The sequence below is a fragment of the Schistocerca nitens genome, chromosome 6 (genome assembly GCF_023898315.1).
Source record: "Schistocerca nitens isolate TAMUIC-IGC-003100 chromosome 6, iqSchNite1.1, whole genome shotgun sequence".
In the NCBI taxonomy this organism is placed as follows: Eukaryota; Metazoa; Arthropoda; class Insecta; order Orthoptera; family Acrididae; genus Schistocerca; species Schistocerca nitens.
In genome coordinates, this window is record NC_064619.1 from 212,042,231 (window position 1) to 212,056,752 (window position 14,522).

At 40.0% G+C, this 14,522-nt stretch overlaps 1 protein-coding gene across 1 annotated transcript in view; it reads left to right on the forward strand.

The window, feature by feature from the left end:
* LOC126263285 (solute carrier family 12 member 4) overlaps positions 1–14,522 on the forward strand; it is a 277,199-nt gene that overhangs the window by 117,662 nt on the left and 145,015 nt on the right. Inside the window, exons 6-7 of the mRNA XM_049960371.1 lie at positions 1,083–1,276; positions 11,195–11,356. Of these exons, the coding sequence (XP_049816328.1) occupies positions 1,083–1,276; positions 11,195–11,356 (356 nt within the window). The remainder of the gene's footprint in view (positions 1–1,082; positions 1,277–11,194; positions 11,357–14,522) is intronic.

Sequence of the window (14,522 nt, forward strand, 5' to 3'; positions counted from 1 at the left end):
GAAAAAATATTCATCTTCCAGAATGAGATTTTCACTCTGCAGTGGAGTGTGCGCTGATATGAAACTTCCTGGCAGATTAAAACTGTGTGCCCGACTGAGACTCGAACTCGGGACCTTTGCCTTTCGCGGGCAAGTGCTCTACCAACTGAGCTACCGAAGCACAACTCACGCCCGGTACTCACAGCTTTACTTCTGCCAGTACCTCGTCTCCTACCTTCCAAACTTTACAGAAGCTCTCCTGCGAACCATGCAGAACTAGCACTCCTGAAAGAAAGGATATTGCGGAGACATGGCTTAGCCACAGCCTGGGGGATGTTTCCAGAATGAGATTTTCAATCTGCAGTGGAGTGTGCGCTGATATGAAACTTCCTGGCAGATTAAAACTGTGTGCCCGACCGAGACTCGAACTCGGGACCTTTGCCTTTCGCGGGCAAGTGCTCTACCAACTGAGCTACCGAAGCACGACTCACGCCCAGTACTCACAGCTTTACTTCTGCCAGTACCTCGTCTCCTACCTTCCAAACTTTACAGAAGCTCTCCTGCGAACCATGCAGAACTAGCACTCCTGAAAGAAAGGATATTGCGGGGACATGGCTTAGCCACAGCCTGGGGGATGTTTCCAGAATGAGATTTTCACTCTGCATCGGAGTGTGCGCTGATATGAAACTTCCTGGCAGATTAAAACTGTGTGCCGACCGAGACTCGAACTTGGGACCTTTGCCTTTCACGGGCAAGTGCTCTACCAACTGAGCCACCGAAGCACGACTCACTTAATTGTGTTAGCATGACATACACTACTATAGAGTCAGAGTTTAAAACATTTCAAATAAGATCAAAAAATGGATAAGATCTTAAATTTGAGAATATACATGGTCCAGACGGCTTATTCCATCATTTGTCACTTCCATCTAAGGGCATAGAACCATTCAGATTTTCAAAAGTTAGCACTGCAGCGTTCAGATCTGTATAGCACTGATACCAATTCATTGTTTCATCTTATGAGTATCTATACGTTTATCATGAATGTATAGTGCTACATAAAAATATTAATTAAACTTGAAATCTGTTATCTTTTGTTTCAGCATGTGTGTACTTGGAAAACGGTTACTAAAGGACATCAATATACAGGATTGTAACAAGACTGTAAATGGCCCCCTGTACAATATTTTCTGTACAAATTCATCAACTGGTGAAGTTACTTGTGATCCTTACTTTGAAGATAACAATGTAAGCAAAGTTCAAGGCATCAAGGGGCTTGCCAGTGGAGTCTTCCTAGGTGAGTTTCATTTTATTTAATAGAATAAATGTTAACTGTGTCTCATGTATAAGATGGATTTTCATTTCTTGCAAACAGAGAAAAGTTTGGGAAAATGTGGATACTGTAATGATTTCAGTTGTGCCAGAGACAAGTGAGCTGTATTTTATAGAGATGAGTGATGAATGGATAAAGAACATTTTCCCTAGATTTCTGCCTTGCGCATAGCTATACCATGAAAGGTGAAAATTTCTACTGCGATAAAGATCAACCAATATACTGTCACTTTGTCTTGTGGCTCATATCATTCCGTCTCATTATATACTTTGTGTGATCTTATGTCTTTTCATACTTTCTTTTATTTTCATTTCTACATTAATAGTCTATATTATTTATCAGTTTTGCCATCTTCATTTTTCTCCACATGTAAATGAACTTCACCATTTGTTCTAGACATTGCATTGCATTTCTTGCATTAATTCTGTAGATTTTCTGTGTCTTCTCATTCTCTGATGAATGGTTGTGTCCCCAGTACTGTATCTGGCCATTAAAATTGATGTAATTGATCATGAAGGATGTGATGGAATCTGTATTTTACTTTAATGTTACATTTTCAATTCAGAACTTTAATGTAGAGCTATCTTCATTGGAGACATTGAGCAATTGAAAGAAATGACTTAAAAGTTGAATGCCATAGCTTGGCTATCAAAAATAAATTATGGAAGAGAAGATGCTGATAATTGTTGCAAGTCTGCTTCTTCAGTAACAGATTTGATGAAGCACAACATATTAACTACTAAACCAGAGAAATTAATAGTTCCTGACTCTTCTAGATACGCACAAAACTTCTGGATGTAGATACCTTCTGGTATTCTGTATGTTTGTTAAACTCACATGTCCATGCTAGAGAAAACTATTTACAGATTTGACTGGGAAACACCTGGATATGAACTACACTCTTGATTCATTGAAAAAAGAACAGTCAGTTGAGCAGTGTGTGAAGATTGGCACATTTTGGGCAGGAATTAAAATCCCTGCACTAGATAAATGTTGTCGGTAGGAAACAATTAAGTCCAAATTGCAGTTTAAGGGAGAGCCACGTAGCACAGGGTCATCATTAGTAAATAAACCCGAGAGAGTGGTCATCCAGTTGGACAAGTGGGATAGTGACAGTCCTTGCAGTCCTTAAATCCGCAGCATGTGATAAGCATAACTACACAGATTGATCCATCAACATGTCCAGTGGGATTAGAAGAATAACAGCAAAATATTTACTGTAAACAGTAAACAGAAGAAAAGAGTTAGACTGTGACCATAATTCCTTTATTCCAAAATATTGGAACATGTGAGGCAATATTAACCTTACGACTTATCTTAGAAGAAAGATTAAGAAAAGGCAAACCTACGTTTCTAGCATTTGTAGACTTAGAGAAAGCTTTTGACATCGTTAACTGGAATACTCTCTTTCAAATTCTGAAGGTGGCAGGGGTAAAATACAGGGAGCAAAAGGCTATTTACAATTTGTACAGAAACCAGATGGCAGTTATAAGAGTCGAGGGGCATGAAATGGAAGCAGTGGTTGGGAAAGGAGTGAGACAGGGTTGTAGCCTCTCCCCGATGTTATTCAATCTGTATATTGAGCAAGCAGTAAAGGAAACAAAAGAAAAATTCGGAGTAGGTATTAAAATTCATGGAGAAGAAGTAAAAACTTTGAGGTTCGCCGATGACATTGTAATTCTGTCAGAGACAGCAAAGGACTTGGAAGAGCAGTTGAACGGAATGGACAGTGTCTTGAAAGGAGGATATAAGATGAACATCAACAAAAGCAAAACGAGGATAATGGAATGTAGTCAAATTAAATCGGGTGATGCTCAGGGGATTAGATTAGGAAATGAGACACTTAAAGTAGTAAAGGAGTTTTGCTATTTAGGGAGCAAAATAACTGATGATGGTCGAAGTAGAGAGGATATAAAATGTAGACTGGCAATGGCAAGGAAATCGTTTCTGAAGAAGAGAAATTTGTTAACACTGAGTATAGATTTAAGTGTCAGGAAGTCGTTTCTGAAAGTATTTGTATGGAGTGTAGCCATGTATGGAAGTGAAACATGGACGATAACCAGTTTGGACAAGAAGAGAATAGAAGATTTCGAAATGTGGTGCTACAGAAGAATGCTGAAGACAAGGTGGGTAGATCACGTAACTAATGAGGAGGTATTGAATAGGATTGGGGAGAAGAGAAGTTTGTGGCACAACTTGACTAGAAGAAGGGATCGGTTGGTAGGACATGTTTTAAGGCATCAAGGGATCACAAATTTAGCATTGGAGGGCAGCATGGAGGGTAAAAATTGTAGAGGGAGACCAAGAGATGAATACACTAAGCAGATTCAGAAGGATGTAGGTTGCAGTAGGTACTGGGAGATGAAGAAGCTTGCACAGGATAGAGTAGCATGGAGAGCTGCATCAAACCAGTCTCAGAACTGAAGACCACAACAACAACAACAACATTTCATAACACACATGAGATTGTTGTATTTCGATAAAAGATAGACCAGTTGTTGTACCTGTAAAGAAAACTATATGAAATTTTTGCAGGACCAAACTATGGAAGTGTGACATGAAAAATAATGAAGAGGTACGTCCTATGCAAATGAAAAAGCTTTAAAAAACTGCTTTAGGTATTAATCTAACCGCTGTTTGGATAACCAGAATGAGGCCATGTTGTTACAAGCAGTTAGAACCTATTGGTTATGGTGTCACTTACATCCTGCACTCAGCAGATACTAAACAGCATATAATTCATATGCATAAGGAAGACTGAGGAAATAAACATAGTAAAGAAACAGATGGATAGAGAAAAACAAAATGATAGTATTGCAACTTGAGCACGCAACACAGTGAGGAATGTTAGTACAATTTTATTAGACTGTGGCATGTATGCCAGTCACCATAACATACACTAAACACAAAAAGATAATGCAAATGCACACAAGCAGTAATAACATGATAACTGAGCTTGAACATAGTGTGGCAGGGTTTAAGTAGGCACTCACCTGTGGCAGAAGTTCACAGCATTGTGCATTTGTAGTGCACTCTCATGAATGACAACACACTGCTAATGTGTGGGCTTTCAAGTGTGCACACATTACTTCATTCCTCTTTGCTTTGGGAACAGCCCAGATTTGCGAGATTTCCATGGTACCTTCCACCGTGAGGCTCAGACTGAGATGACGTGCTGATATTGGGGTGTATGGTTGGAAGTACTTGGGGCGTGGGCAGCGTCACAATCTGCCGTCTCATGGCAATCCGTGTGGTAGGATGAGTGATGTCAGCCCAAGCTGCATGTCCTCATCAAGTTCAGGGTCTGGTGATGGTGGTGTCCCCACAGTGGCAGCTAAGGCATAGGAAACAGCTGTGGCTTGGATGGTGGCTGCATCGGTACAGGTAGCAATATTGGAGAAGCCGGACCAGGTTCACCCACTGGTGACCGGGGGTCTCTCATATGTCGTGGCAGGGACCCATCTGCATCAGTTGATATGTTGAGCGACTCAGACTGGCGTGGTGATGTTAGTGTCATAGCCAGGGTTGCCAGTCATCCATGTGCAGGTGCAACTGGTCATAGTAACGTGCACAGAAGGCCTCATCCGTACAAACAGGGTGACGATTACATGGGTTGGCGTCTCTGACAGGGCCACAGGAGATGCAAGAGTATCTGGTGTTGATGCCCTTAGAACCATTTGGTGGGGCTGTTATGCCAAGTGATGTGAACTGATAGAAAGACAGAAATTGATCCAAGACAGTGTTAGATGGGCACCAAGTCACACAATTTTTCATTTGCGTTTTGAATGTTCTAACTAGCCCTTCAGCCTCACTGTTGTTCTGTGGATGGAAGAGTGGGGCAAAAATGTGGCAAATCCCGTGGACATTGCAGAAGTAGGTAAACTCCTGGGACACAAATTGAGGGCCATTATCAGAGACAAACATTGCCAGAAGTCCTTCGATGGAAAAATTTTTTTATCGGCGTGCAATGGTGGCAGGGGCCGAAGTTGACAGGCAATGAATAACGTATGGGAACAAAGAGAGTGCATCAATTACTATTAGCCATTATGCATTAAGGAAAGGGCTGGTGAAATTGATGTGGAGATGGTCCCAGGACTGTGAAGGTTGCGGACACGGAGACAACATTGCTGCTACGATGTGCATTGAAGACAAGCTGAACTAAATGAGCAATGTTGCCGTCCAAACCAGGCTAAAAAACATGACAACGGGCTAAAGCCTTGTTTCGTAATGCCCCCACGGTGATCAGCATGCAGCAGTTGCAGTATCTCCGAACAGGGAGCCAAGGGAACCACTATCCGAGGAGCTGAATAGTCCATATCAAGTAGTAGAACACCATCAGTGACAGAGAAATGATGCCAAAATACATAGTAGTCACAGAGGGGGTTGTATGCCGATGATGAAGGCGCATCGGGCCAGCCATGTTGCATGCAGTATATCACTTTCTGTAAAATTGGATCGTTAAACCAGCCTGCGGAACCTGAGCGCTAGTGATTGGAAACCCATCGACAGTTTGCTGAGTGCATTCATCAGTGAGGAAACAGAGTAACTCCTCCCAATAAAAAACTGGCTCTAGACCAGCTGGAAGATGGGAGAGCACATCAGCATTTGCATGTTTAACCGTGTGCAAAAGTGAATCTCATAGTTGTACTGAGAGAGGAGCAGTGCCCAATGTTGAAGGCAATGCACTGCTTTGTCTGGCCTGATGCTGGGGGTTAAACAGTGAAACCAATGGCATATGATCCATGGTGAGATGGGATTTTACACCATACAGTAAAACACGAAACTTCTTTCATATATAAAAAATTGCAAGTGTTTCTTTCCGTGTTTGTGAATATCTAGTCTGGGCTGAATTAAGTGTCTTCAATGCATATGCAGTAGGCTGCCCAGAGCCATCAGAATATTTATGAGCTAACACTGTCCCCAGCTCATGCCGGGACACATCTGTTGCTAAAACTAAATGTTGACCCAGTGGTAGGTTACGAGGCAAGATGTAGATTGCAATACAGACTGCAGTTTGGAAAACAAAGTTTGACATGCCTGCAACCAGTGGAAAGGTGTCCTCTTATGCAGCAAGGCATCTAACATTTTTGCAGCCAACATCACTCCCGACAACAATTGATGATAAAAAGCAATCTTATCTGGGTGGGGGGGGGGGGGGGGGGAAGGAAAAAAGAAGCACCTGAAGTTCCTTGACTGACATAGGATGTGGAAGAGCCACAATGGCAGAGACATTCTGACAAAGGAGTTTGAAACCAGCCTAGAGTCCTCAAACCCAAGATAAACAATAGGAGGCTGAAAGACAATAGGAGGCTGAAAGAAGTGGCATTTTTCCAAATTGTATTTTAACCCAGCAGTCTGTAACACCAAAAAGAGTGTATGTAAGTTGTTGAAATGTTCAGCAGTGGAGGAGCTAAAGACCATAAAATCATAGTAGGCACAGCCAGGCACAGACCTCATGAGTTGTTCGAGAAACTGTTCAAAAATTGCCCGGGTGCTCTTCACGCCAAATTGTGACTTGCAAGTATTGATACAAGCTGAAGGGTGTGTTAAATGATCAAGAGCTGTTGAGAGCCAGCATCAACAGGAAGCTGCCAATACACATCGAAGATGTCAATCTTGGAAAAATACTGACCATCAGCAAGCTTAGCAAAAGGTTCATCAGGGATACGTGTCAATGATACACTGAGTATTGACAGAAACTTTGAAATCGCTGCAAAGGCGTAACCGTACCAACAGCCTCTTGACAATGACTAGGGGGTAGCCCCATCACTGGAATAGATTGGTCGGATGACCCTGGAGGCCATGAGGCAATCAAGCTCCACCTTGACTTGGTCACGGAGTGCCACTGGCACCAGATGAGCCCGGAGGAAATGGGGTCTGGCAGAAGGTTTTATGTTGGTGTGGGCTTTGAAATTATTGGCGCAACCCAATCCTGCAGAAAACAGTGGAAAATTCAGAGCATAATGAATCGAGGTGTGTGGTAATACACTTGAACAGAGATCAGACTAACTTTATCAGAAATAATAAACCTGAAAAGGTTAGAGGCATCAAAAGCAAAAAAAATTGTTGATGCATGTATTGTTTACCACCAGAAAAGTCAGAGTACGAAACACAGATTTATATGTGAATGGGGCCGAGAAAGTACCTAATGTCGGAATGCTTTGTTTATTGTAGTTGACTGATGTACGTGACAGGGGGAGTATCCAAGTGCATGTATGTTTGCAAGTAGAGTACTGACACAGCAGCACCAGTGTCAACTTGCATGTGCAAAACATTCTGATTAACCTTGATGTCAATAAAAAGCTTATTGGATCCAACAGAGGCTGCCGATACACAACTGACATCCATGTCAGTGTCTGCAATAGGCAGTTGGAATTTTGCATTACAAACAGGAGCAGTGTGGCCCATTCTGTTACACTGGCAGCAAATGGCCGCTCGCTTAGGACGGTCTGGCCTATCATGAATGACAAGACATGACAGACAAGAGGCAGGCATGGAGTGCTTGCATTGTTGTTCATTACTGGGCTTGCTGTGCTGCTGCTGCAGCTGTGGCTGCCTCAGCAGATTGGGCGGGCTGCCACGCTGTCTTGCTCCTGCACAGACTGCTGACACCATATTGTGCCCCTGTGAATGATCCAACAAATGGTGGGGTGGATGCAGAATGGAGTTCTACAACCTCACAACCATGATTCAGTTTGAGTACCCACAGCCCTTGAAACCCCAAACAATTGGGCAATAGTCAGAGTGTCGGAGAGGGAGGGGTTTTCACACTGAAATGACTGCTCATGATCGGGGCCCAACCTAATGATTGCCTCATGAACCATTTGGTCAGCATATGACTCCTTATGTAAATCAATGACAAAGTGACAACAACGGCTTAAACCACGAAGCTCAGCTGCCCAAGACTTATAGGAATTTTCTGGTTCCTTGCAACACTGATAGAGCTCAGCTTGAGTGGCAGTGACATGTCTGTTTACAGTAGTATTTTGAAAGAAGGTCGCACATGTTATCAAAAGAGAGTGAAGACAGATGGTGCAGGGGAAGGGGTGGGGACAGTTGCCAAAGGAGTTGATACATGTGAGGTAATAATCAAGCCAAAAAGAAAGCGTGGAATAAGGTAACATATGTCAATCCAAATGCATGAAAATGCTGCAGCAACAGTTTTTCGTAGCCATCCCATTCTTCAACAGACTCATCATAAGATAGAAATGAAGGGTATAAATGACCGGGGTAGTTACAGGCAAAACCGGAGGTGTAAGGGGTGATGCAGCAGGTGACATAGGTTGAGTAGGAACCAAAGTCGTCAAAACAAAGGCAAGCGTTTGCAATACCTGGATTTCATTGTGTTGCACTGTGGCGAATGCCTCCTTATGTTGACTGAGATGCTGCAACACTGCAGTAAGAACCCTTTGCTGATCAACCAGCCGGTGTAGAAACTCATCAGTAGCACTGTCAGACATCATACTCGTAGATGCTATGGAGGACCAACCAGAGACTGAAAACTGCATGGAGAACAATTCCACACCTGTCTTCACTTGTGTTGTAACTTGGACACACATCACAACCAAGAATGGTAGTACAACTTTATTAGACTCGTGTCATGTACAGAAATCATCATAACGTACAGTGAACACAATAAGACAAGGCAGATGTATCAAGAAGTAATAACATGATAATCAAGCGCGAGTGTAGTGCAGCAGGGTTTAAATAGACACACACCTGTGGTGGGCTCTGTTGGAAGTTCACAATATTGCTCTTTCATAGCACACTCTCATTGATGACAACACACTGCTAATGCGCTTGGCCTTCAAATGTGTGTGCATTACTTCAGATGGAGCATAGAGATACCAGCAAATGACAGGAAATGTAAGGTTATGTGATGGAAGGGAGATATGTGATAAAAATGGTTTGATAATGAAAAATTGTGGATGGAGTGCATTGATATGAGTAAATAAAATTTCACTGCATAGTGGAGAAACCACTTAACAGTCAATAGGCATATAAATATGAGACTGAACACAGTAACTCAACTGTTGAGCATGTGTTCATCTTTAGAGCATGCAGACAGGAGCATTGTCTTCACAGTGAAGGAAGGAAGATTGGGGTTTGACATTATATATATGATGTCATGAGAGACAGAGCAGCAAAGTTTCAGAGTTTCAGCTTGTTGTGAGTTAGCAAAACTCACTTTATTAGCTGTAAAATAACCCATAACACAAAATGACTTTCAAGTGACAGAGCAAACAAAACAACAGAATAATAAGTTGCGCAAACAGTAGCTTGCGTACACTTCAAGCAGAAGGTCCTAGTGCTGAATGTAGCAGATATTGGATGTGCTTCTTTGCTAGTGCCTGGTAGGTTGTCATAAGACCAACTATTACATGGTACTGATAGGTCAGTGATTGAAATACATACATTCCCTACAGGCATATTCGGTAAAAAGGCAGCCAGAGACGAAACCATATCTGTTTGGGGAAACATTTGACTTGGTGTTGGTGTTACTAATGCTTTCATTAGAATAAGGATACTGTTGTGTATATGCTCAGGGAAACAGCAAAGTGCCAGGACCATCTGTATTCTCAGGGAAAAATACAGTTTATCTGCAGATGAAGTTAAAGACACTCAAATATTTGGGAGATACAGTCCATTTTTTAATATTAGTAAACCAAATGGTTACCAAAAAGCTTGAATTATTGCTATTGATAAATAGAAGCAGTAACAACAAGAAGTCTTATCTCAGGATTTATTGAAGGTACTTCAATAAAATCACACATCCCCTAGGCCGAACAGCAAGCACTCCTCTGACATTCTTACCTAAAAATGGGTAAATCCTCTAGTTGTTGAGCTGAGGTATGGTCGGGTGATCACTGCTCTGGCACTGTAAGCTCTGGGCATGCTACAGTAACCATTAATGGGCATAATGATGGAACAAAGATGTTTGGACATTGCTGTATAACATTATGATCATTATTGACAACGATGTTACCACTGTCCACCCAGCAGCAATTTTCCATTGTATGTCAGTCATAAAGGTTATTGTCACTAATGTTCCTACTCATGGAAATGGCATTCACAAATCACTCATGAGTGAAAAAGTCATTTGGAATCATCTGAAAAGAGGACCTAGTGCCACTTGATATAGATCAAATGGCAATTCTCTTTCAGGGATTGGATCAACTATTATACTGGGTACTTGAGAGTCCCAGGTTAAATTTAGATTTTTAGCAGTGTTACTTGGAGACTGCTATAAATTTCGTTTAAAAAGTGACTTATCTTTTATTACATCCTATGCCAAAACCTCTGCTATTGTCAGTTTATATTGATTAGTTGAAACTGTGAGACAACATTAACTGTATAGTGGTGTGCCCTGATTGTGTCCTGAAATCCACTTTTCAGATGAGTTCACAGTCTGTGAGGCACATACAATCTTGAAGATACCAGAACAGATAAGATATATCCAGACTATGAAATTCCTCATCTGCTCCAATTTCCCAAGTGCACTGCACATAAGCCAGTGCATATACCAGGCAGAGGAGCCACACACCCATGGCTGGCTGGTACATCACACCACAAATTGTTTGTCCAGCATCCAGATTTTATTTGGTTCTGATCACCTCTCTATCTTGCAAGATGAGTGTCAAATTAATCTATACACATAGGTCTTTTTTCTGAACATACTTTCAGCATGCAGTAGTAAAGATATGTCCATATCTGAAGATAAAGCCACTCTGTGGTTTTCACTGGTACCCATATTGGGGGCCTAATTTTTTTGACAGACGCACACATGCCTTTTTTTTTTTTGGAAGAGGATCAGTGGTCAGTTTTGATACTTGTTTCTTAATGTGTAATATAAAAAAAATTTGTTTTTCTTTCATGTTCCAGACAACATTTACAACAGTTTCTTAGAGGAAGGGCAGTTCATTGCAAAATCTAAAGATCCTGATGAGATCGAGAGACTCGACAGACCGTCATACAATCAGGTTTATGCTGATTTAACAACTTCATTTACTATTTTAATTGGTATCTTCTTCCCATCAGTGACAGGTAAGTCACCTTCCTATAACTTTTTTACTATGGTTCAATAAGCAAATTAATGTGAGAAGTAATTTTCTCTATCATATTTTTATCATCAGGGGTACTATTTATATGATATGGGACCTGTCATATATGTCATAAATGGAAATGAATATTACTACAAACTGGAGTCCAAGGTTTTTGTTAATCATTTCCTTTGTATTTTTGTGGAGATATTTCCACAGAAATTTTCATCCCCTAACACAGATTTCTTTATATCTAACGAAGAATGAAATACCAATTTGCATAGACTTGGCTTTAAAATATTTTTAATACAATAAAAATATTTTCTTTAAAATTTTCATCCTCTATTTCACCCTATTAGGGACTGAATTTTCAAAAACAGTAAAACATATAGTTTTTTGTTTCTAGCAGAGAAAACAAATACAAAATTTGGTACAGTTAGCTTCGAATATGCTTTCATAATGAAATAATTTATAAAACTTTTCATCCCCTATTACACTCCCTGAGGGGGTTGAATATCCAAAAACACAGAAACTTTTTTTAAAACTGAGAAGTCCAATACCAGTTTTCATAGATATAGTTTTAAAATTCTTAGTAGTTTTTTAATAACCCCACTATTTTTGCTGTTGGTGGCTGAATTTCCAAATATGCTGAAAAACATATTTTTTGTTTCTAACCGAGTAGTTTTCATAGTTCTAGCTTCAAAATTACTTTAATACTGACAGATTTTCAAAAAGCCTTTCATCCCCTATTTCATCCCCATTGGACTGGAGTTTTGAACAATCCCTTCATAAACAATGCCTACAGTATAATATCCTCTCCCTTTCCAAACTTCAAGTTTCTATCCTTAATGACTTGGACTGGGCCATGATAAGTCAGTGACTCAGGCTGGTCCAATTTACCCCCTTAGGGGATTAATTTCCAAACATAGTGAACACATATTTTTGTAATTTCTAACCGAGAATCCAAACAGCAATTTTAAAGATTTACCTTAAGAATGCTTCCACAACGAAACACTTTCATAAAACTCTTAATCCACTTAGGGTTGAATTTCCAAAAACAGTGAAATGCGTTCTTTTTTTTAAATTTCTAACAGATAAGACAAATATGAATTTTCATAGGTTTAGCTTCAAATAATGCTTGTGTAATGATATATTTCCATAAAAACCTTCATCCTCTATTTTGTCCCCATAGGGGCTAATTTCCAAAAACAGTGAAACAAATATTTTTTTATTGCTACCCGAGAATCCAAACTAAAATTTTCATAGATTTAGCTTCAGAATTGCTTTCATAATGGGAAAAAAACATTTCATCCCCTTTTTCATTCCCTTAGGATTGGAATTTTGAAAAATTCCTTCTTAAATGAGGCCTGCAGTATATGATTAACACCTCTCCAAGTTTCAAGTTTCTGTTCTCAGCAGCTTGGGGTGGGTGATAATGAGACAGTCAGTCAGGACATTGCCTTTCATATATATAGAGATTATAATTTAATTGCACTTAGGTGTGTCATTTACAAATTAATAAATAAAAGGAATTAGGTTCGCCAGCTGGAATGCATGTAAATTTTACATTACAGTTGTATATTTTCACAAGAAGGTGTTCGGCCATGGCTACCAACTTCGGTTACCTTTTACAAATGCTGTTTAGCAAACAATGAACATCTACCCATCCCTACAGTTAAAATAGTAAATAAACAATAATATGCCCATTATATTAATGAAAATATCTCATGTCCCTTACTAGGGCTTTTAGTACTAGTTACTTAGAACAAAATGGAATGCTGGCAAGTAGATTGTAACATGTAAATGTGCATGTTGTTACCAGGCGACAATCGTCTAACAGGAGTGTGGGACAACTCACTCTGCCTACGGCAGTTAGCAAGTAGCATCCTGGCTAGCAGCTCAAGCATGTTTTTCCAGAGTTGCTGCAGCAACCATGTTGAAACAATATGGCAGCTTCCAGATGTGAATAACTGCTGCCCATGGTTCTCAGATCCAAAATATTGAGCAACCTCCAAGCTGTGTCTATGTGTGTTTCATCAAGGCTAGTTTTTCAGAAGGCATTCTTTTGTTGGCGGATTGCATTTTCTTTAATACGTGAAAATCTCTCACATCCTGTGAACATGTCCTTATGTCATCTTTCCCTTATAAAAGTACTTTCTGTATGCAAGTGCCTGTTTTCACTCAATCCCAACAGCATGTAATAGATCTGTATCCCGCCTTCTGGAAATACGATAGAGTTGGGGGAGGGGGGGGGGGTTGCTGGCATTTTTTGTCAGCTTGAGGCACCAAGATCCAGACAGTTTCTAGCAGCAAGTGGTGGTTATCTTGGCTTGCCCTTGTTTCGCAGCAGCGCTGTCTGGGTTCATCTGAGTGCCTCATCCGGACTACGAATTACACCATACATTAAAGACATTAACACAAGGCAGTGTTATAATAAATTCATGGAGACTCGTGCCCTTAATACAACAAACCTAAATGACTGATCAGATATACCTATTAAATTTTGTTGTACACATCTTTTGTCAACACCAATGTGTGTGTATGAAAAATAAAAATAGGTTAAAAAGGACAGTAAGTAAATTGTAACAATTTGGCTTCTCCCATATAAGATTAGTTTAAAATCAGCTAGTTATTCTTTAACTTCCTAAGTTTCCTCCATTTCAGTTAAAAAGAGACATTGTGCTGTTAAAGTTAGTTGTGTGTTGAACTCTGTGAAACTAAAGAATTGTTGTTAATGTAAGTCAACAATTTGTCTTAATCTCTGAAAAGTGTTTTGATAAATCTTAACATTTTTGTTTCAACTTTAGCCTTCTTATTGTGAATTGGCAATCTGTTGAGAAGTGTGACTCGACTAGTCCATGCTCGTAAAATAGAAATTCCTTTTAAATGAAATTTTACTTGACCCAAAATATATAAATTACAAGGGATTGTAAATACCTAAATTGTTCCGTTCTTGGATGCAAACTTTTGAGATAACTCCAAGAGCAAAATAGCTAAAGTAGAATCTATTACTTTCTAGATGAGATGAAATATTCTTCTCAGTTTGGATTCACATATTTCTTAGTACAATACATTGGTGAAATAATTTTTTTAAAAATTTTTGTAGCCTCTTGACTCCCACATCACCAAGAGAAGAAGTAAGTTCTGAATATATTATACAGTAAATGACA